Source organism: Rhinocladiella mackenziei (assembly GCF_000835555.1).
Source record: "Rhinocladiella mackenziei CBS 650.93 unplaced genomic scaffold supercont1.9, whole genome shotgun sequence".
In the NCBI taxonomy this organism is placed as follows: domain Eukaryota; kingdom Fungi; phylum Ascomycota; class Eurotiomycetes; order Chaetothyriales; family Herpotrichiellaceae; genus Rhinocladiella; species Rhinocladiella mackenziei.
Genome location: NW_013550596.1, coordinates 338,919 through 361,033, shown reverse-complemented (window position 1 = coordinate 361,033; position 22,115 = coordinate 338,919). Strand labels below are relative to the sequence as shown.

At 49.4% G+C, this 22,115-nt stretch overlaps 11 protein-coding genes across 11 annotated transcripts; 5 read left to right on the top strand and 6 right to left on the bottom strand.

Annotated features, from left to right (window-relative positions):
* Positions 1-46: 46 nt before the first annotated feature.
* Z518_10341 (protoheme IX farnesyltransferase) lies at positions 47-1,744 on the bottom strand (the record flags this gene model as incomplete). Its single annotated transcript, XM_013411885.1, has 1 exon — positions 47-1,744. One exon carries the CDS (start codon positions 1,742-1,744, stop codon positions 47-49), a length of 1,698 nt encoding a protein of 565 aa, XP_013267339.1.
* Positions 1,745-1,968: 224 nt separating this feature from the next.
* Positions 1,969-2,754, top strand: Z518_10340 (uncharacterized protein; the record flags this gene model as incomplete). The annotated part of the gene is made up of 2 exons (XM_013411884.1): positions 1,969-2,093; positions 2,145-2,754. The coding sequence occupies 2 exons, from the start codon at positions 1,969-1,971 to the stop codon at positions 2,752-2,754; spliced, it is 735 nt and encodes a 244-aa protein (XP_013267338.1).
* A 410-nt stretch (positions 2,755-3,164) lies between these two features.
* Positions 3,165-3,719, bottom strand: Z518_10339 (uncharacterized protein; the record flags this gene model as incomplete). The annotated part of the gene is made up of 1 exon (XM_013411883.1): positions 3,165-3,719. One exon carries the CDS (start codon positions 3,717-3,719, stop codon positions 3,165-3,167), a length of 555 nt encoding a protein of 184 aa, XP_013267337.1.
* A 1,556-nt stretch (positions 3,720-5,275) lies between these two features.
* On the bottom strand, positions 5,276-6,832 carry Z518_10338 (uncharacterized protein; the record flags this gene model as incomplete). Its single annotated transcript, XM_013411882.1, has 1 exon — positions 5,276-6,832. One exon carries the CDS (start codon positions 6,830-6,832, stop codon positions 5,276-5,278), a length of 1,557 nt encoding a protein of 518 aa, XP_013267336.1.
* Positions 6,833-10,095: 3,263 nt separating this feature from the next.
* On the top strand, positions 10,096-11,165 carry Z518_10337 (uncharacterized protein; the record flags this gene model as incomplete). The annotated part of the gene is made up of 4 exons (XM_013411881.1): positions 10,096-10,658; positions 10,716-10,797; positions 10,852-10,997; positions 11,060-11,165. The coding sequence occupies 4 exons, from the start codon at positions 10,096-10,098 to the stop codon at positions 11,163-11,165; spliced, it is 897 nt and encodes a 298-aa protein (XP_013267335.1).
* A 1,881-nt stretch (positions 11,166-13,046) lies between these two features.
* Z518_10336 (uncharacterized protein) lies at positions 13,047-13,799 on the bottom strand (the record flags this gene model as incomplete). Its single annotated transcript, XM_013411880.1, has 1 exon — positions 13,047-13,799. The coding sequence occupies one exon, from the start codon at positions 13,797-13,799 to the stop codon at positions 13,047-13,049; it is 753 nt and encodes a 250-aa protein (XP_013267334.1).
* A 1,148-nt stretch (positions 13,800-14,947) lies between these two features.
* On the top strand, positions 14,948-15,271 carry Z518_10335 (uncharacterized protein; the record flags this gene model as incomplete). Its single annotated transcript, XM_013411879.1, has 1 exon — positions 14,948-15,271. One exon carries the CDS (start codon positions 14,948-14,950, stop codon positions 15,269-15,271), a length of 324 nt encoding a protein of 107 aa, XP_013267333.1.
* A 634-nt stretch (positions 15,272-15,905) lies between these two features.
* Z518_10334 (uncharacterized protein) lies at positions 15,906-16,289 on the bottom strand (the record flags this gene model as incomplete). The annotated part of the gene is made up of 1 exon (XM_013411878.1): positions 15,906-16,289. The coding sequence occupies one exon, from the start codon at positions 16,287-16,289 to the stop codon at positions 15,906-15,908; it is 384 nt and encodes a 127-aa protein (XP_013267332.1).
* Positions 16,290-17,650: 1,361 nt separating this feature from the next.
* On the top strand, positions 17,651-18,595 carry Z518_10333 (uncharacterized protein; the record flags this gene model as incomplete). Its single annotated transcript, XM_013411877.1, has 1 exon — positions 17,651-18,595. The coding sequence occupies one exon, from the start codon at positions 17,651-17,653 to the stop codon at positions 18,593-18,595; it is 945 nt and encodes a 314-aa protein (XP_013267331.1).
* Positions 18,596-19,063: 468 nt separating this feature from the next.
* Positions 19,064-19,450, bottom strand: Z518_10332 (uncharacterized protein; the record flags this gene model as incomplete). Its single annotated transcript, XM_013411876.1, has 1 exon — positions 19,064-19,450. One exon carries the CDS (start codon positions 19,448-19,450, stop codon positions 19,064-19,066), a length of 387 nt encoding a protein of 128 aa, XP_013267330.1.
* A 1,284-nt stretch (positions 19,451-20,734) lies between these two features.
* Positions 20,735-22,060, top strand: Z518_10331 (uncharacterized protein; the record flags this gene model as incomplete). Its single annotated transcript, XM_013411875.1, has 1 exon — positions 20,735-22,060. One exon carries the CDS (start codon positions 20,735-20,737, stop codon positions 22,058-22,060), a length of 1,326 nt encoding a protein of 441 aa, XP_013267329.1.
* Positions 22,061-22,115: the final 55 nt, after the last annotated feature.

Below are 22,115 nucleotides of genomic sequence, written 5' to 3'. Positions count from 1 at the left end.
GGATACATGCTTTCTCGATGATGTTTCGTTTCGTCTCGTCGATGTTTCAAGTTGGTCGCTTGAATCCCATCATCGCTAAATTGATATCCGGGGGAGGTTTGGGCCTTGCTCTCTCCATACCCAGGCCATCGCCGTCACTCTCAGGTTCACGTTCGTCATATATGCTGGCGGACTCCTTGGTGCCAAAGAAACCATCCCATAGACCTCTCTTGCACACCAAAGCTCCAACAAGCACCAGTGGAAGCTGCCAGACGCTTGCCCAAAAGAGTCCTCGTGCACTGCCTCCAGCACCCTGCTTTCTCCAGAAGCGTATCGCTTCACGAGTCATCCAGATATTGCAAGCAGTGCTGACGACAAGAAAGCCCGAATCCACATAGCCCGCCCAATATAGCAGTCCACATATGGGGAACATTGCGATGGAATATCGAAGAGCGACACGAGCATTTCGAGCAGGATTGGTCCAAGCTAACATTTTATGCCCTGCACTCCGGTAGTCTTCTCGTATGGTGTGGGATAAAGACATAAAATGTGGGAACTGCCACGCAAATAGTAACGCAGCCAGAGCCCAGCCACCGAGAGAGTCCTCTGAAAAGAGTAGATCTTGCCATGAATGATGTTCTGACGTGGCCACCTCGCCAGCCGCCGCACACCAACCCATCAAGGGAGGAATACCACCCACGATAGCACCAATCCACGTATTTGCAGCCGACACTCGCTTCATCGGAGTATAGACTCCAGCATAGAGGAATATGTTCAGAGCTGAAAGTCCGGCCACCGTAGGATTCGTGCCCAGTGCCAGAAGCGTGAGACCTGAGGCTCCACAGAGTATTGCAAATATTGAAGCTGCACGAGGAGATAACAGCTTTCGGACGAGAGGCCTGTTGCGAGTCCGCGACATTTTCGCATCATACTTTGGTTCGAAGAGCATGTTGAGGGTGTTTGCACACGCACATGATAAAAAGGTGCCCGTAGTCAGGAACAGGAATGTCAAGGTCGATGTGGAAAATGATGATTCCACGGACGAAGCTGCGGATGATAGAAGCTCAGGAATGGGATATAATGAGTAGGCTGAGGTGGTCGTGAGCAAGATCAAAAATGATAATCGAGGTTTCGTCAACGAGAGGTATGTTGCAAATTTGCGACGGAAGAGGGCGGATTTCGGCATGGACGATGCTGCTGCTGTCAACCGTGACGAGGCGTCTAAGGGCAAGGAACCTTCCGTTTCTTTTGGAGATGTGTCATTGCTCTTTCGTCTCTTCCTTCTTCTGTGCGGTAATAGTCCACCGTCATCTACGCCAGAGAGGATTTGGACAGGCTCTGCGTTCTTTCTTCCCGGATCGGCCTTTTGACTCTCGTTTCTTCCTATTGTAGCTTCTTTATGGTCCAACACAATTCTTTTTAGGTCTTCATGTGCTCGAATTTGACTTTTTTCGCGGGTCCAAGAGCTGTCCCTTTCCCCGTGAGGTTCTGCGGCGGTGCGCATGGCTGCCAAAAGCCCGCTGGTAACCCATCCTCTCTCAATGGAACTGTTGGCAGAGAAATAGTCCCGAACGAAGCTCTGTGAATCTGAAACGGTATTCCGGGGCCTTCCATTTGCATCAAATAGAGCACCGTGAAGCTCCCGCTTCGCAGTCACTGAAGGTCTGAGAAGGACATCGACCACATAGGAATGGCGGGAGATTCGTGCCAAACAAGCCGAGCAAACAGCTTGTCTTGACAGACGAGTGGCTGCCGGGGCAGCCATGATGAGATCGCCTAAGCGGGCGGAAGAGGATGAAGCGGCATTGACTGGACAATCTGGAGGGCAAAAAGTGAAGAATCTCAATTCGTACGGAAATGGAAATGCTGCGGAGTGGGTGGAGATGCCAGCCGACTTCAGGCAAGAACTTCTACACAAATATTGCACTTCCACTCACGTAATCACCACGTTGCTTCTTAACAAGTTTAGTGTAAAGCAACGCCGGCGTCATGGCTACTCTGTCTCCTGATGAGGTCAGGTCTCTCGACCAAGCAAGGCAACGACTCCTGGCTCTTCACACCTCGCTAATTGCCCTTCGATCAGACATCGCGGCCCAGAGCCAACTCCCGTCCTGGTATGTCAAGCTGCGTTGAGTTGGTTTTCGAGTTGAACTGATGGTTTCGAGGCCTGCATTGCAGACCCATGCCAATCTGATCTCAAACAATTTACAAACCATCGTCGCACAGCTGTCAGAGCACCGCGATACGTTCCAATCCACTGTCGCTTATCCACTGCCTCAGTTTCCCGCGAAGGAACGCCATTTCATCCTTGAGACATTACTGCGAACGAAACTAGAACCCAATGTGGAAGACTGGGTAGAAGAAGGCGAGAATATATCGGCGCGACAGCACAAAAGTGCCCAACAAGGGCTATCCGATGAAGACCGCAACTCTCTTTGGCGGTGGGCTCCAGGTGCTGCGAATAAGGAGGCACGAAGACAAAAATGGGGTGCCGATTTTACGTTGGAAGAGAAGCAACATGGAATAGAAGATGTGATTACGGGCCTGCGGAGGGCGTTAGTGGAGCCACCAGATGAAGAAGGCGATGAAGAGCAGGAAGAGGAAGAAGAAGAGTATGAGGTTACTGATGATGAAGATGAAGACAAAATGGAAGTGGAACAAGCCAAACCCGAGAGCATACCCCAACAAGCTGCTGGAGAGATTCCACCCGCTACGTTGACCGTAAACCAGATGCCGTTTCAAACGATACATAAGTTTATGACGACAGGACGATGATATTGATTTTATCCGTGCGACTTGAGGGAATACAGCCCAATCCAGAGACAGGCAGATTGTGGCCTAATTATATCAACACCCTTTTCGGGTCATCAGAAATGGGCCTATCGGATTGGACTCGTTAGTCTCCTGACGATCCACGATGCAATTCGATCATGGTGGCCTTCTCGGATTTGATTAAACAGCCCTTGTTCGCTCAAAGCAGTCCCTATCCAGACACAACCGATCATGTCGAACTTCATTGAAACGGGTCGGGCCAAGTACGACCCTCCCTAACTCTCCAACCCCCAAAATCTGGCATTCCTATGAAACTAGGCGGAAGAAAGCGTGGGCAAAAGTCACGCCCACAGGATTCCAGCTATCGCCATGACCACGAATTCCGACATTTGACCTGACAGACTCATCTATATTTATGATGGGACCCCGAGCCAATTGGCAAAGCCGACCTTCGCATTACCGCTCACAGGGGCCTCTGCAGTGGTTCCATCTCCGCCCACCTGCCCAAGCCCTGGGATGGCAAAGATGGTCACTGCGTCATTCAACCACATAAAATCCATCCATTCATGATCGTCCATGCCTAAGATCATTCTCTCTTGTATTTTCCACTGGACATTAATTGTCAATACCCGCGGCATGGATGCGCTGAGTGCGTCCACGAATCGACGCCGTTCAAACACTGAGAAATGCTTCCCGATCGGAACGCTCATCTCCACAACCATGGTCAGCTGTCTGAGAGACGTGAGATATATCAGACCTTCCGTGACCCATGTCGCGCAAGCGATTGAAGAGCCGGACTGTAAAGATGAAGAACAGGGTGGAAATGTCAGCATATTTCTCAGTCCAGCCAGCGAATCGGCTTGTGGTAGCAGAAGGTCACGTGTGCTGATATGGATGGTGAGACATCGCAATTCGGGTCCCTGGGAATTTTCGATGTCTTTCTCCTCATGCTTCTCCATGTCGTCCATGCCGGCTATTGATCTTATGATCGATCTCAAAGACCATGCATCCGTCACGCTTGCAAGTAGTTGTACTTCAAGCTCTCTGATCGCGTGTTTTTGGAATCTCCTCAACCTATCAAGAAACTGTTTTGTCGTTGATACGTTTGAACCGAATGTGGATGGACAGTTTATTGGACTGAGCTGAAACGGCAGCCGTCGTGTTTCATTATGGATCTGGCGGCAAAGGAGGGGAATTGTCTGGTAATCACTGGTCGTCGTCGCCCGTGAACAGAATGGATGTTTGTCAGTGAAACCGAACAATCTCGATGGCGCATACAACTCCTGTGGTGGGAATGGAACATTTGCTGATGGTGTCAAGACATATTCAAAAATCCTTTGCCGGAGCTCGAACGGTAGGTTGAGAAGATGCGATGTTGAAGTTGCTAAACTCGACCCCAGACCAGCAGTATGATCTCGACCTTCCCTCCGTAGATATACATTCCTGGGCTGATGGCCATTTATGGCCCAAAATGATGATTGAGGATGCACATACTCTTGCGAGTGCAATTGATTCACTTCCCAGCAAACCGACATGCCAAGTTGAGCGCTGAGGACAGCTGAAATCTAAATTGAACAGCTTGAATACCGGTATTTCAGTTGTTCGGGGGACCCGTTGAGTTGTATCAACTTTCAACAGCCTGAATTTGCAGAATATGGGGCGGGAAGCAATATAGATCAATCAATGAGAAACTAAGGATGAACGATATCAACAACTATGATTTCAAGCGGGCACAGATTGTTCGGCACTTGGTTCGGGTTGGTGCAGAGAGGAAAACCGTCAATCGCAAAATCCTACCAAATGGAGACGAGGCTGTCGACAGGTCAAGGAAGTTATCATTTCATTCCCATTTTAACTCCCTCCGATGGGTCAGATTTCCTTGTTTTGTCGTCATCTGGCTGACGTTGACTTGGCCCGCCCAACCTCTACGGATCCAAATCGAGACCACCTAGAATTCAGCACCAAGGAACCCCAAAAGGAATGATGGGGTATAAAAGTCCAATTCCAATTGAATCAAGACACCCTGGAGAAAACAATGTGGGTGGTACGCCTCCCTTGAAGAAAGATTGCTCGGGGAAAATACTTGACAAAGCGATTTATTGAACTGACCGCCAGAGTCCTCTTACCTCAGCTGACATCTAGAAGTCGAGATTTGTCAAAACACGACGAAAAGGCGCGAACCCCCGGTGCCCATGAGTGAGAAGCCACAGTCTTAGGACACGACTGTACACCTCCAAGAAATATCTGGTTTAGTTCTTTGCCGACACAGACGGTGTAGATCAATCTTCCACAAATGGTTATACCAACGGGAAATGGCTGGGTGGCATGACCCCAATTGCACATCACTTTGAACCCATCAGTTTGAGATTCAGGGCTGAGTTGACTGGTACAGCGCCCATCGTCGCTAGTCGCTTCGCTCGCTAGATGACGCCAATTACGGAAAAGCCCTGCTAGACCAGGGTTCGGATCAGAGTTTGGGAGGTCACGTACAGTGGTCCGACACAAAGTAAACTCGTATTGCAGTTTAAAGCATGGCTTTTGGCATCTGCTTCATGGCCTGACGCACCCCCAGGTCGGCCAACACCTCTTCGGCACCACCGAGTATCGCGTCAAACTTGTACGTACGATGAAACTGCTCGACCACCCTGCCCATACCGGTCTGCGTAATTCCACGCCCTCCAAAGATATTGACGGCGTCGTCTGCGACATCGTGTGCACACCTCGTGGCATATGACTTGAGCAGACCAATGGGACCGCCGAGCAATTTCGACTGCTGTGCATAGTCCATTTGGCACATTTGGTACGTGATGGATTCGAGCCACGACTGGCACGCTTCAGTCAGGGATATCATCTTGGCCAACTTTTGACGAATCACGGGCTGAGAAATTAAGGGCTTCCCAAATACGATGCGCTGGTGTGTCCATTTCAAGCATTCTTCCACGATGATGCGCATCCAGCGGATCACCGAGCAGGCCATGGCCCAGCGTTCGTGGTTGAAATTGCTCATGATCACAATGAAGCCGTTGTCTTCTTTGCCTAAAAGATGGTTCGCGGGAACCTTGACGTTGTCGAATTGGATGAACGTCGTGGCTGCCGCGGTGGAATACGAGGTCTTGATCCGCTTGGTCTCGATGTTGTCATCTCTGGGTACCAAAATTACTGAGAACCCTTTCTCCGTCTTGCATCCTGTCACAAAGTAGTCCGCGAACATGCCGTTTGTGATCCACTTCTTCGTGCCGTTGATGATGAAGTGTTTGCCATCTGGTGTTTTTGTAGCGGTGGTCCGGATTCCAGCGACGTCTGACCCGGCAAAGGCTTCGGTGATGGCCAGACACATGAACTTCTTGCCCGACAGGCATTCTTCAGTGACTTTGTCGCGGAGCGCAGTGTCGTTGGCCCACTGACGCACAGCGGTCAGGGAAATCATCATGCCCGCCATATTGCCGTCCTGGAATCCTCGAGCGACCGCCCTCGACAGCTCCTGTGCGACGATCAAATCGTGGAAGTAATCGAATTCCTCGCCCTTGACGCCGCCTGGAAGTGTCCGCCCCGCAAGATGCTTACCCGGGCCCAATCGCATAGCTAGCATATTGTTCGCCGCCATCTTATCCACCAGTTTCTGCGAGATGTATGTGCCATCCAACTCCTTCTCTTGCGCTTCGGGGTAAATGTCCTCATCCACAAACTCCCGTACCGCCCGCTGCAATTTTCGATGTGATTCGTTGTAATACGGGCTCTTGAATGCAGGTGTTAACCACAGCGGCTCCGCATAGGGAACTTTACTCAGATCTCCGGGTTGGGGGTCTATGACTTCGGGTTTCTCGCCCTCGACGGTCCCGACACAGAGGCTTGCATACTTTTGTAAAACTTCGTGGCGGTGCAAGTTGTAGAAAGCAGAGGTAGCATCCTGGCCGGCGATTTGTTGAAGGACGACGCTGCCGCCTGGGTGTGCGTCGAGGAAGTCGGTCACGTCGTAGACCTTGTGGTCGATGATGCACCAGAGGCTATCCTCGGTGTTGTTCTTGGCCACTTCAGCTCGTGTAAGTATTTTGCTCGGTCTTTGAGAGGTCTTTTGAGCCATGTTTTATTGTATTTCTCCCTCGCGCACTCTCTTTCTCTCCCTCTGGTGGAATTGCCGGTTGGAGAGGACAGGGCAGGAAAAGGTAGAAGGGGCGCTGTACCCTGGTACTGTACAAACTGAGCAGACTCTAAATCAATCGCCCTCAGAATCGAGATATGTATCCAGTTCAAATAATGAAGTTAAAGAACTGTGACAATTACCTCGAGAGGGATTGGCTGAGATATACAAAGCACAAGTCTCCATCCCTGTAGTATTCTCCAGAATTTGTCTTTGTTCTCCGACCTTGATGAACCGAGGTTCAAATATATCGTCAAGCCGAAATTTCCCTCTTCCGATTGGAGCCGCTGACTCGATACGCCCACCAGAGGTTGGCCTTGAGCTGAGGTCAGTCCGCAAGGTCACGGCAATCGTTCGGCTGAAGCTGTACTAGTTCAAACAACGGCTCTTTTTGACTGAGATAGGAACTGCGGATGAAATAATTTCTAAAGCATAGGTGCTCATGGCCGTTGATAGAGGCAATTGTTGCTGCATCGACTGTTGGCGCTGAATTGACAGCTGTAACGATGTCTTCTTTCGTGCCACCAGCTCCATCTGCTGAGTTTGAACCGGCCATCATAGGCAAAGCCTGAGTGATGGGGCCGAACAAGGCTACAAACTTGATGGCGTGCATGGTCTGCTGGTGTTTTTGAGGGACTGAGGTGCCTTGGTCGGGACGGTCGGATGCAGAATAGCTCCGAATTGAGATACTGTACGTTCGAGGAATCTTTTGGCAGCAGAGAAAAGCGTGTGAATATATCTTGCGCGATATGATTAGAAGGTAGTATGGCTATTGCCTTGTAATATCGTCTCTGATTGTGGCACGTACAAAAGGATACAATCGAACAAAGTAAATAAGGGCGTCAAAAATAAAATTTATAAGGGCCAAAGAGTTGATCTTACCACGACAATAATGCTGGGAATGTCTGATGCGATAGCAAAGAGAGCTTGAGTCAAGTTGGATGCCAGGAGGCCAACCATACAGCCCCGACAGCGGGCTCATGAAGTGGCCAAAGTCGCAAGAGAGGGTCTGCAGAACGCCGCCAATGTGATGGACGCGCGTCAGCGACATCCTCGGATACTTGGATGAGTTTTGGTACCTGCAATGACCATGTCGCTTCCATGTTTGGTTGTGAAGGATAGTCACATAGTGCCATGGCGTACAGACTGCCCCAAACCAGATGGGATTGTATGTTATCTCCCACCGTAGAAATTGATTTTCCACAAATTCTTATACGCCTCGATTGGCAAAAGCTGCTTCTGCACCCTGGACCGCACCTTGATGACTGACTATGAGGTAGTGCATTTTCCACTAATACTGCGGGGATTTGGTGAAGAGATACCTGAGAAAGGTATCGAGCCAGGTCCCACCGTTCCCCTAGCTGATGCCAAATGCGGAGACCGTTGTGATGCTATCTCTAATCTCGAAAACATCCTCCATAACGGTGGCCCAGTCTGCCATGATTAGAGATTGAAACATCGGTCGTGTGCCTGTGGATATCGAAAGAAGACAGTGCTGAGGTCCACCTGGCAAGGCGCACGGGTCAGCCTTACCAGGGTTGAATTGAGTCGAGGTACTTCCGTCGATCCCTGAAAGGCTCGTGCGGTGGATCGAAAGTATTACGCGGACAGGCTTACTTGATGAATAAAGCCGGATCGTCGTGGGCAGTGGCGGAATGTCTGCTAGCAGGTGGAATTCCCGAATTCAGACATCTGGCCAATGGAGTGTGAAAAGTCTTTCAGAGCAAGTGGTGGGCTGGGAGAGACAAAAAGCGCAGTACATATCAAGAGGAGGTCTTGGTCAGTGGCTGCACAGTCATTCTGCTGGCAGAGCACAACTGTAAATATGTCTTCTGAGACCTCCAGCCCCATGAGACGTGTACTCGCCTCACTAATGGCTCTGGGTGGCTGTTGACAAGACCGAGTGTCGGACAAGCATTGAGTAAGCATTGAGCATCTGGGGAGCAGAGGTCATGGTCACCGCATTTCCATGAAAGCTCGATGAGGTCTCTTGTGATACACCAAAGCTCACCTGCACGGCCGACTCCTGAAGCAACGTTAACTGCGCTGCCTGTTTTCAGCCTTTTCCGTCTACCAGAGCTCATTTCCGGGCAGTGACACGCATTCTCTGCCAATTTTAGTTTGAACAAGTCCAGTCAAAAGCAATTCTCTCCGGCAGAAAGAATGCCAAGTGAGGTTTGCACCATCGAGCGTGCCACTGACGAAGGAAAGAATGGATTCAATGGTGACTGTCAGGCCCGAAAAAGCTGACTAACCTTGCGCATTGAAACGATATCTTCCTCAAGTCTTGCTCGGACACTTTTCGGGGATGGAATGTGTTCCATAAGGCTGGAACGGGAGGTTTGAGAGAACCGAGAAATGACGGACAGTACCCAGAATTGCTTTTATCGGATCACATCAACATGATACGCATATTCTTCCGGTTAGCGGACAGCGAGCCGGGGGGAGAACATTACCATGACGTATGAGAATCAAAGGACGGATAGGAATGAACTGGCCCATCAGCCCTGTCGACGGTAGCTTGTACACTACTTCGATTTGGCAGGATCTCAATGTCTTAGGAGCAAGACCCTCGGTAGCCTTCTCTGGGCCATATGGCTGCCAATCCTATCTGTTTAAACAGAACTTTCGCTGTGAAGAAATTACCATTCACAAATTGTCGAGAATCGTTGACTCGAAGTTCTGATCGGGGCTGGCAAGGGGACCCGGTTTCTTTTCATTCCGAGTCTTGAAAGACGGATTTCACGTGAAAGATATTTCTTCGCTCTGATTGGCTGACCGTGACCACAAGGAAATTGTTAGTATACTATCGGAGAGCCGCAGGGTTGGGTGCTCATCTCTCGAAAACTCAGGACTTGCAACTATCATTGTATGGATGGCCATAGGAGCCTAGGTATACCAAAGTCCACCTCAGGCGACCTGAAGACCTGAGTCGCACCATGGGTTCGTCTCCGCCGTATATCGTCTACAAAGATATTCTCCAACATGGTCATCAACTCTTATGTCCGGTCGTACATCTTGAACGGCCTCATCACGTCGGTGATAAGGCTAAGATCCGATCGGAAGCAAAGCAGCTGGTGTTCCTGCATAATGAATGACGATATGGCCCCCAGTCAAAAGAGGCTCCTGCTGAGAATGTTATTTGGTGTTCGACCTAGCCTTCTGTCGGTTCTGTCACTCTATTCCGCCTTTCGACCACTTGCAACATGCCTCCCAAATCAAATCCAGGAGATCAGTCTAGCTTTGGCTTTACCTTTACATCCACAAGGCACGATGACACGTATCCTTTCATTAATCCCCTGAAAAGCAACGCTTCAGATCTCAGGGTGTTGGTCACGGGCGCATCCAAAGGCATCGGCCGTGCCACTGTTATTTCTTTCGCACGTTCCGGAGTATCCGGCATCGCCATGCTTGCACGTTCAAATCTCGATGCAGTCGCACGAGAGGTGCTTGAAGCGGCACGTGCTGCGGGCCGGAAGGAACCAAAGCTTCTCAAACTCCAGGCGGACATGACTGACCAGATTGCTGTCGAGAAGGCCATGGCGACGGTGGAACAGGAATTTGGGAGTCTCGACGTCGTGATCAATAATGCGTCATATCTCGAGAAGTGGATACCTATTGCCGAGAGTGACGTGAATGACTGGTGGCGAACCTGGGAGGTAAATATCAAAGGAACCTATCTGGTGTGTCGGGCTTCCGTGCCATTGTTGCTCAAAGGAAAGCAGAAGATGATGGTGATGGTGACCAGCGCCGGCGCTTTTAATACAAGGTTGGTGTCGGCAACAATATTTGATATATGGATGCGATCAGCTCATTTGAGGAACAGACCTGGAGGCAGCGCATATCAAACCACCAAAACAGCTCAGATTAGGTTAAGTTATTTCTTGATGGCAGAATATGGTGAACAAGTATGTGATCCCCCAATCCGGCATCAAAGTCCGGTTATGAATAACCGGTTTCAGGGCCTACTGGCGTACGCCATCCATCCAGGAGGTGTCAAGACTGAGCTTGCCATGAACATGCCAGAGGACATGTACGAGATCCTCACTTGTACACCCGAACTGGCAGCTGATACGATGGTGTGGCTGACTAGGGAAAGGAGGGAATGGTAAGATCCACCATTGCTCGTAAAATTCGAAGCACAATGTTTATGGCTGACCGAATCTTCAGGATCGCCGGTCGATATATCAATGCTCCCTGGGATATGGAAGAATTCCTAGCAAAGAAAGATGCGATCGTCCAAAACGACCTGTTAAAAATAAAGTTGCATGTCTGAACGATCTAACGTCGCTTATCTGGATGATCCAAGCCTACACCCCTCAGATACACCACTATGAAAGAGGAAAATTGAGGTAGCTCTTCACTCAAAACTACCGCTTCTGTCTAAGTCGGACATTTTCAAACGCAGCACGAAGGCTTCCTTCCAGATGTATGTGCGGAAACCGATGACTATCCCAAGGCTGAGACAACAACGTAGCCTCCCTTCTTGAACTTATGACTTGCCGACAATTTGGCATCCATGTCACTCCTGGCTTGGGCTTGGGCTTCTTCTTCTTTCGACATCCAAATATGTTACCTCGTACTTCCCTCCGGTCACGCGCTCGAGTATCTCAACGATCTTAGCATCGGTCGGAGAGCTTCCTGATATGCGATACGTTCTTCAGATAGGCTTCACACTCTGAAGCCCTATCCCATGTCCGGGGAACAGGTCTTTCGGCTTTTCAACTAGGTAATGCGTGCTGTCCTCGACATTCATTAGACTTTGTCTCTCAGATGCCGTCCCCCAAGATCCTCGCTTGCGCACGGTTGTTGTCGAAGCCAAAATGCTCGGATACGGACCATTCTGTTGGCGACCGGAGGACGTAATAAGTCCACCTAAGATTTGGAACGTCACGTCCTCATGTCACGTCCTCTCGCTTCCAAAGGTTCCTTTGTTTTGGACCTTGTATCTGTAGTATCGTTGTATCCTGTTCTACCCGATTGGCACCCGTACTCGTTTTGGTAAAGGTGGCGGGCACCAGCTTTCAATAACTGTATCAATGACGGTGGGTTGCATGTGTAGAGCATGATTACCCGGGAAGATCATCACGTAGTCGAAATATCGATGTGGTTCCGGGAATTCATGCCCCGAGCTGCAACAATTCCGAAGCCTTGTGTTCCTAGATCCCGTATTTCCATGAGATGGACATTTTGACTGACTGAAAGAATAAATGAAACTCGTCGCGCTTTTCCGGTCGAAAAAGGCACCTCTTTTTCAAAGGCGGCGCCCGATTCACAACACACTTCCCAATTATAACACCAGCGAATGACAAAAAGGTACAAGTGGGACGCGTGGTGTGGAGAGGTGGGAGCTAAGTTAGAAGTACATATGAAGCAGGGAGGAATCTTGTGCCAATAAACATAGCACTCTTCTATAGTAAATAGGCTTGTCTATTTGATATGAGCTCCTGTACTCGTTTGGGTCTCAGGTTATGCCATAAGAGTTCTCATGGGGCAACGTGCCGAGACAAGGCACCGCTCTTGACGAGGCTGAGCCCCCCTTTCTAGGCCCAATATGACCCACGATACGGTACCTTCAAATTAAAGCACATGCATAGCAAGACAAAAGTGATTATTCTTTTGAGGGTGGTTTCGGCGGCGAGTCTCATAATACTAGGTATTGAGCGCCACTCGACATTTCCAGTGGACTGCAAAGGGTCTCTTTCTCATGCAGTGAAATGTCCCTGGAAGCTATCAACAATTTCACCAACTTGGAACAACCCGATGCCGTCCCTTTGCCGCAAGCTTGGTCTCATTCCTACAAAGAGAATATTGGATCGGGGAGGAAATGGCCCATCTGGTATGTAAACAGAATTTTTCAATACTTTCCTGATCTGGCCGAGGAAATCCGTGAGTCCGACAAGGTTCTCGGGGAGTTTAAAGCGCAGGATCGGGATGTTGTATGGCCCTGTGGATGCTCATGGCAGCCCGAGGGCAGCCAATCAAATCAGGCCCTTTTTCTCGAGATGAGGTCACGCAGTGGGCGACATCGCTTTGCTGGAACTCGACAGTAAGTTGAAATGGCCAAAGTTGCGTAGATTAGCAATTCTGTAACGTGGTCGCAGTTCCTTGCATGCGAGCGTAATTCAAGATATTTTGACTCTGGTGCATCCTGCTTTCAAGTCTTGATATTCTTCAATTCAGGCTTGGTCTCTAACGTTTGAGAGATGAACCCTCTGAGGGCTGCCCACCTCTCACTTGTCGATGGAATAGGCCGTTGGGTCTCACTTCCTCTCCTCAGTTTTTCCTTTCCATCTCCAGGGGACGGGGCCGACGCGGAAAGCTGTGCCATATTTTTCGCGAATCTCTCGCGCTCTCCTTTGTCAAGCTTCTCCCTCCTCCTCATTGCTCCCGGGCGGGATTTCACGCTCTTGCGTGTGATGATGCTGATCTGCTCTTCAGGCTTTCCTCCTGCCGCCACTTTTGCACCCGTGTCAATATCACTTCCTGCAGCTTCGGGTAAGGCATCAGCCAAGGAATCCAGAGTTGTGACCAGCTTCCTGTTGGGTCGTCTCCGCCTGGGCTTCTTCGCCGACAACTTTGTGATTTTGTTCATCAGCTGAGCATGTCTGATTCGGCGCTTGTCTTTCTTCGAGGCGGGAAACAGAAGGTCATGCTTGGAGAAACTCGAAGTGGAAGGTTTCTTGAGGATCGACTTTGTTGGTTGTGCTGTGCGCGATGGAGGTTCGCGCAGGGGAGCCTGGACAAGATAGATCAGATCGGCATTTGCTTCAAGTTGGGGAGAGTCTGCTTTACCATATCCAAGTCTAAAAGAGCACACGGAGCTCGCACTAAATGAGTTGTGTTGAATATTCAGGATGCGCAGCGGTCTCGAGGAAACAAATTTGCTTATCGATAAGAAATTCGGCATTGGGCAGATCATTGCTAGCACAACGTTATGCTGTCTCCTTTTCCTGACTGAAAGAATTATTTAATGAATAGACGATATTCTATCACATCTCTACTTCACCGAACAAATCAAGAGAACTTTCAACGATATTTCACTCTGGTACACGGGGAGGTGGACCAAAGGCCCCCCCCCCCAGCAAACCACCTTATTCATCCATAAGGTGGGTAGACATGGAGCTCTCAACTATTTGGACAAATCACTGCTTGCTCTAACACGTGTACAGACATTGGACCGAGAGAGTTGAATTATCTTGGACTTTACGGAAGACTGGAAATACTAGAATGCAATTGTAAGCGACAGTCGTTTGGATACAATCACAACATAACTCCAACAGGATACATGGTCGCAAACCTCATACCAGGTTTATGGATGGAGCATAAATTGCAGGCTCTGCCTCCCTCACTTCGATTGGAGATCCAAGAGAGGCATGTTGGCAGTCCACATTGGGACTAGCCTAGTCACGTGCAACGCGGCCTTCGTGGCCTTTTTGTAGCTTGCGCCTCAGTCAGATAGATTCAATCAATCAATCTTCTCTCGGCCCAACAAGGCAATTCCCGTCCAAAGAAACATGACGTGCGATCCATATCAATGGACAGATTTCACTCCGAGCCTGGACAATCGCATTCGGGCGTGTTTGAAAAATTGTCATAGCGGATCTTTGACTATCTGAGTTCAACAGGCAGAATTCATGCACTCAACTCCGCCGGGTCGTAGAAGCGAAGGACCAGTTAGCATGTGTTACAACATATTCTCCATGCGAAGAGAATCCTTTCCGCCGAATCCAGAACGGACACATCATTTGGCACCCAGAACTCAAAAGTGACATCTTGGTCTTGATCCAATCCTTTGACTCAGTTCGCCGAAACAAAGGATTTACCTCGGCCACAGATAGGACAATTTCCTACCTACCCTTGCTCCTCAGCTTGCGTCTGTTTCTCCTCCCCGCATCTGCGGACATCGATATAAACATGCCACTTCCCCCCTCCTTTTTGCGGACGAACTCCACAATCTACAAAGCCAAAGTCCACATCAGAAAACACCACTCAATCCCAAGTCAGAAGAGAAAACATACACCCTGTGCCATTTCATCAATAGCACACACATTCAAAATGCCTTTCCACACAACCGTCCTCTACCCCAACGACCCGGACACCAAGTTCGACATGTCGTACTACCTCAAAACGCACATGCCACTCGTCATGCAACACTTCGGCAAGCACGGCCTGAAGGGATACGAAGTTACCGAGTACGGTCCTGGAGGTGACGGCGCGAAACCCCCTTACTGCACGGGATGCACTTTGAAATGGGACAGCCCCGATCAAGTGGGCGCGGCCGTGGGTTCACCAGACTCGAAGCCCGTGTTTGACGATATCCCGAATTTCAGCAACAAGGAACCCATCTTTATGGGTGGTGCAGTTGTGGATGCGAAATGATCCAAGATATGTCTCATGACAAAACCGTTTCAATTCGCGCCTCGGAGAGAAAAGAGATCCTAAACAATATACAATACTTTGAGAGCAGATGGATCAACTATTTATCGAGGAAGTGAATCAACGAAAATCTCCCTCGGACCAAGAACCTGCCACTGTTTCAGTTTCAATTCCTCAATCTTTAATCCTTATTCATTATCCCTGACTTCCTCAAGCACCACCACCTAGCGTCATGACCACAGTCCTATCTCCCTGCTGACTTTCACTGTATTCTTGCCGCCCAGATTGACTCTTCTTTCCGCCCCTGTCCCGTCCTTGGTGATCCAAAGATTCACGCCTGCCTGGCCATGGCCGCCGTTCGGCATGCCCTAAGGCCTGTGTAGTCTGCGCTCACTGAAAACCGAGCACTGGGGGACATGCTCGAGAAATTCGATTTCTCTCGCCACTCCATCGCCGCCGGGCCGTGCATCGATCCGGTCCGAGCCGTCACGTAGCGTAAATTCTCGTAGCACGCACAGATATCTCTTCTAGAAGATCTCCGAGTCCGTAATACACGTGTTAGTTATGTGCGTGTGAACGCCGTTCTGGCCGTTCCCACGCGGCCCGGCCCTGGGCCCGGCACCCGGGGCAATAATCTCTAATGTGCGGGAGAAGTCAAGGCGCTTGTCGAGACCGACGTCTCTTGTACTGTGCAGTCCATTTGTTCGACAATCGACATGAATCTGTGGCTGAAAATGGATAGTCGGACTGCATCGATGGGGAATTTCGTCTGTTTTCTTTGGGGCTGATGTGGTTCCCGGCTTGCGCGATTCTCCTTCCCCTTCAAGTCAGGAATAATACAGGTTTCAAGGACAGTGGCTTCTGCATTTGGAGCCACCACAATAGTTTGAGTTTCGTCAACGATAACGGCCGGTCCTCCGATTTGCATATTCTTCTCAACACTCTTGAACAAATAAATTGGAATATCGGTGTGGCCGACAGAGTCGAAATAGACCCTTGTAATCTCATTCGGAGCTTGCATCATGTCTTTCATCTGGGCTTCTTTGAGTTGAACGGCCGGGGTTTCTCTGAACCCAGCTCGTGGCAGCAAATCCGACAACGCCAGCGGCCGGGACAGACAAAATGGATTTCAGACTGCTGAAGTTGCGGAAGTCAACGAAACCTCCATAAATTCAAAGCGGCAAGCATGGGGATTCTCCAAACCGCCCCTCAAAATTTGAATTGATCGAGTTAATGTAGTCCTTTATAACAAGCGTAAGGTATGCGTCTGCCAAAGCTGACATGCTTCGAGGCACGACTTTGATTGTGGGGTGTAATCATGAGGACAATGTGACTGAGAAGCCCATTGACGAAGCAATTACGCCAATCTTCAGTTCATTTTCAGGGTATGCATATGAGTGTAGAAGTACAACAGCAAGCAATCTATAGTCCGGTTCCAAAGGCTTTGCCACTCATCGATAATTTCTTGCCTGTCAAGTTACCGTAGAATTCGAAAATTTTCACCTATCACACCAACGACTAGTCGACATCGAAGATATCCGTATGCTTCGCTTTTCTTGGGACAGGGGATGATTCTCTCGTTGATCTCAATGATCTATTCATATAACACCTCTGGTTTCGCAGCAGAGTGATTGAAAATTTTGGGCCTGGACTGATCGCCAATTTTCAGCAGATCTTTTGTGGTCATCAATGCCGATTTTGCGCCTTCCCGCCCCAGGAGGGCATTAGTGGCCACGGCCATCCCCATTCTCAGTCTGTCGATGTACTTTAAATTGAGTGGCTTGCCTTTTGGAAAGTCTTCGCCAGTGGCTATTTCAAAGTACTCAACGGAATGCCTTTGGTGGGAGCATCTTGACAATTTGCAGGATCGACCGATAAAAGCTTCAAAATTATGTTAGGCTTCCCAGCCACCGAGGCGTGGATATCGGTAAATGTTCCTCCCCGGTCAACGGACATGTCTGAATTTTGTGGCTTTGAACATGATGATTGTCGGCGAACCTTGGAGGGCGGATCAAGTGTAGTCTGGTCGGACATGCCGCATAGGATCTCAAGGAGGATGATGCGGAGAATGCGGCGTTAGGAAAATGGACCCGTGACAGACGCAACTGACCGGGAACGTTCTCCCTAGCGTCGTTTTATCCCTCCCTTGTCTGAGAATTTCTGTGCAATTCTCGGTTCGGAGAAGGGCGCGATGTTATCGTTTGGTTGAGACTTCTCGGGGGGTTTGCGAGTGCAGTATGATTGTCACTGGCAGTAGTACAGGTGTGCTTTTCTCGAGAATGCAGACGTGTCGAGCGCAAGGTAGACGCCAGGACTGAGCCCGCAGGATACCTTGTTTCTGCTCTTGACCGCGACCGAATCAATATGAAACCACAGTTCGCCATGGCACCGATTGCAAAGCTTAACGATGTCGTTGATGTCGTCACTCTGAAGAAGTCTATCGGCACAAATTCGAACATTCAAGAGTCAGGAGAGAGAGTTCGCCTTGCCGCAAGGTCGGGAACATATACCAAACAAACCTCTGGTGCAGCACCCACTTACGTCCAGGCAAATCTCATAGTCCTCCCGTCGAGATACGCCGACGATTTCCGCCTTCTCTGCCGAAGAAATCCAGTCCCTTGCCCGCTATTAGCGGAATCCGAAGGAATTGGGAAATGGAATCAGCTCAAATCCTGGATCGAGGGGTTGACAGGCGACGAAATGGCAAAGAATGTGGATCTTCGCCATGACTTCCCCAAATACATGGTCTATCAAGACGGTGTATTGACAAAATCGCATTGCCTCAATGTCGAGGCCGAATGGACTGAAGATCATGTCGCTTTCTTGATCGGTTGCTCATACAGTTTCGAGTCAGCACTCGTGGCCGCAGGGTTGGTCCCTGCACACATGGTTCATGGAAGGAATGTCCCCATGTATCGAACAAGCATTCCATTGGCACCAGCGGGGGCATTCAGATACTCCACATATGTGGTATCAATGAGACCATATCGAAGAAAGGACATTGATCGAGTACGGGATATTACTCGTCCATATGTGGCTACTCACGGAGAGCCGATTGACTGGGGTTGGGATGCTGTGACTCGACTGGGAATTAAAGATATTTGCCGGCCAGAGTATGGAGAGACTCCTGTTACCGCGGACGGGTCTCCATTTGCTGGAAGCCTTGGGACTGGAGATGAAGAAATTGTGCCGGTATTCTGGGGATGTGGAGTAACTCCTCAAGAAGCAGTCCGGAGAGCTGGCCTCAAAGGTACGGTTATCGGTCATGCTCCCGGGTATATGCTTGTTTTGGACGCAAGAGACTGGAACATCATCCTGAAGTCCTGATCGTGAACCAATCACACAAATACTTCACAATGAAAAGTATAAGCAGTTTTCGCCACATAAATCGATCGGAAATATGAACGATACCGAAGGAAGGAGCCCAGATACTAAACGTGAAGCTGGCTTTTAGTTCGCAAAGCACTTTCAATCTAATCGAGGTCCATGTCGATGTCAATGTTTCCGGATATCTCCTCCCAGAGTTTTGGGGCATCATTGATGTCAAATTTGAAAGACATATCCTGGAAAGGTTGGAGCTTGCTTTCGAATTGTACTGTACTATCCTGGGAGCGGGTATTTGAGTTGTCGCTGGAAAACTACCAGAATGGACAGCTTGTGCCGGATCTAGACCACACAAAGTTGATGATGCCATAGGTCCTGTCAGACATGAATGAAATTCGATATTCGAGGTCCGAATGCGGAGCGAAGGTCCATCAATAGGGTCATTCGTGCCTGTATGTATTCGTTCCACTTTCAGTCATTTCTCGGAGCCACCGAAAGGGCAGATTGTATAGCTGCGGCATTCTTTTCGTTATATGGAAGTGCAACATTCACCATTACGAGCGTCCGTGGGGGCTGAGAAGGCGTGCTCTCCATCCGTGAAGCCGTAGGTATGCTGCCGATAATCATCACTATGAGTTCGTCTCGGATCATGCAAAACTCACCGAACAGATTTTGTCTCGCCGCAGCACTCATAATCATCGTGCTGGCACGAGCAGCGGCAATTGTCGTATTAATGACTGCCACAACGTTTGTCGGCAAACATTCCTGCCGGGTCCGTGCAGCTGTTCCGTTTGCAAGGCCCCAAGTCTTCTCTGGGGGACGTAGAGTAGTAATGGCCTTGTTGTCATGATGATACATTGATAATAGTGGAGAAATGTTGTAACGCCTTCGCGAGAAATATGCCGATCCGGTGCTTTGAAGCCAATTCTTAGCGCTGGAGGTCCGTCTTTCAACCAATTCGCCAGGTCATCTAGGATGTTTTGCATCGAAGTAAGCAGATCTGTTCTAGACTTATGTTTATTTGGACATATTCCTTCTCCAGTACTATCCGATATCCTTGACAACTGAATGTAGAGAGCCAAACCCCTGGGAGGTGACAAGTCCGGATCGACTCCTGGAATGGGACTTGGCCAGGCGACATCAATATCTTCGTCGTGAATGGATATCGGATGAATCTGTCCATACTATAAACTGACCACCACTGTCATAGCGCGGGGCACCCTAACATTAAGACAACCATACGAACCCAGTAAGCCGGTACTCTTCGAATCGCCTGTGAGGTGTATGTTGCCCTCATGTCCCCTCAAAGCGCGATTAGGCGATGTAATATGGACTGCCTCGCTATCATTTAGATCATTGCCTAGCTCCCGCGGCCTCATATCATTACGATTCCATCATGAGGACCTCAAACAAAAATAGAAGACAGAAGACAGAGAACTCGACTCCAAGTATTACTGGTAGAAAGGCTGAGCTGCTGTACCATGGACATAAGGATCTAGTTCTTCCGTAGACTCTCGATTTCGGTTCAAGACGAAGGACGCGTGGTGGGCTCTCAGGGATTGAGTGGTTGGTGAGAGGAGAAAGAAATTGTAAACACGATGCTGGATGGGGAGGCGAAGACAACGCAAACTGGTAGTTAGGCTGAGTGCTGCTTTGGTAGAAACCGTCCGCTTTTTTGTCTCCTGACATACCTTCAAGCTCCACCACCTGTCCACATTTTTCTCGGTTATGAACAGCTGTTTCTCGCCGTCAACAATGCCATGCCGCCGAGGCGAGACAAAAATGTCTTCCAAGAAACTAGAACACCCATTTGACTTTGGGGATCTTTTCAGGCTAAATACCCCAAATGAATGCACTCGCCCCTCAGCCCTTCAGGACCCATAAAATGGCCGAGTCCACGATTCGTTTCAAAACGAAAGTTCATCAAAACTCCATTCGGTGCATCAATTGACTAGTGGTTTGCCTAGTGCGGCAGGTAAAAAGAGACCATACTATGGCTACTGGAATCTTAAAGGTCAAGGGGACTCGAGTCGTCGACAGCAACGATTCTCCAGTCATTCTAAGGGGTGCTGCAATTGGGGGATGGCTCAAGCATGTTTCGCAACCCTTCCGCTTTCTCGACCGATGCTGACGAGATGAAGTATGGAAAACTTCATCACAGGTTATCCTGGCCATGAGTCCAGTATCCGTGCCGCCATGCTTGAAGTCATGGGTCGGAAAAAGTATGACTTTTTCTTCGACCGATGGCTATACTACTTCTTCACAGAATTGGACGCAAAGTTCTTCAAATCTCTGGGGTTAAATTGTATTCGAATTCCATTCAACTACCGGCACTTCGAGGATGATATGAATCCACGAGTGTTAAAAGAAGATGGCTTCAAGCACTTAGATCGCGTGATCGATCTCTGCGCCAAAGAAGGGATTTATACCATTCTCGACATGCACACTGTTCCAGGTGGTCAAAGTCCTGGCTGGCATGCTGATAACACTACGAGTCATGCCGCATTCTGGGACTACAAAGACCATCAAGATCGGACCATTTGGCTCTGGGAACAATTCGCACGACGATATAAAAATAACCCTTGGATAGCTGGATATAACCCTATCAACGAGCCTTGTGACCCTAAGCATGTTCGCCTCCCGGCCTACTATGCACGACTAGAACAAGCCATCAGAGCCATTGATCCAGAGCACATCCTGTGGCTTGATGGAAATACTTTTGCCGCAGAGTGGAAAGGATTTGACACCGTTCTTCCCAATTGTGTGTATTCTCTGCATGATTACAGCATGATGGGATTTCCAACCGGCAGGCCTTACAAAGGAACTGCTGAACAAAAAGAAAGGCTAGAAGCACAATTCCTTCGGAAATCGGAATTCCAGAGAACCCATAAGACGGCGATCTGGAATGGCGAATTCGGCCCCGTGTATGCAAACCCGAGATGGGACGAAAATGCGGATGAAATCAACCAGGATCGTTATAATATGCTGGGAGAACAGTTGCGAATATATGACCGGTTCCAAATTCCTTGGTCAATTTGGCTATTCAAAGACGTTGGCCTTCAAGGGATGGTATACACCTCAGCAGACTCGGCCTGGTACAGACTCATTGAGCCTATCCTGGAGAAGAAAAAACGATTGCAACTGGATGCTTGGGGAAAGTATCCCTCCAAAGAGGTCGAAGACCTCATTCAGCCCCTGGTTAGCTGGATAGACTCGGTCTCACCGACAGCCAAAAACGTCTATCCCTCCACGTGGAGCACGGCGAGGCACATTGAGCGTGCCGTTCTGCAGACTTTTCTGGCCGAGACCTTCTGTCAAGAATTTGCCGAGTTGTTTCGCGATAAGGATGAAGCTGCATTGGAAGAGCTTGCGAAAAGCTTCAGCTTCGAGAATTGCGTCCAACGAGAGGGGCTTAACAAGATCATGTCAAATTATGCGGCAGTGGCCTCCCAGCCTATGGGAAACTAGCCTAGCCAAAGGTCGATCCCCTGCAAGCGTTCGGCGGTCATTCCTACGGTCAAGT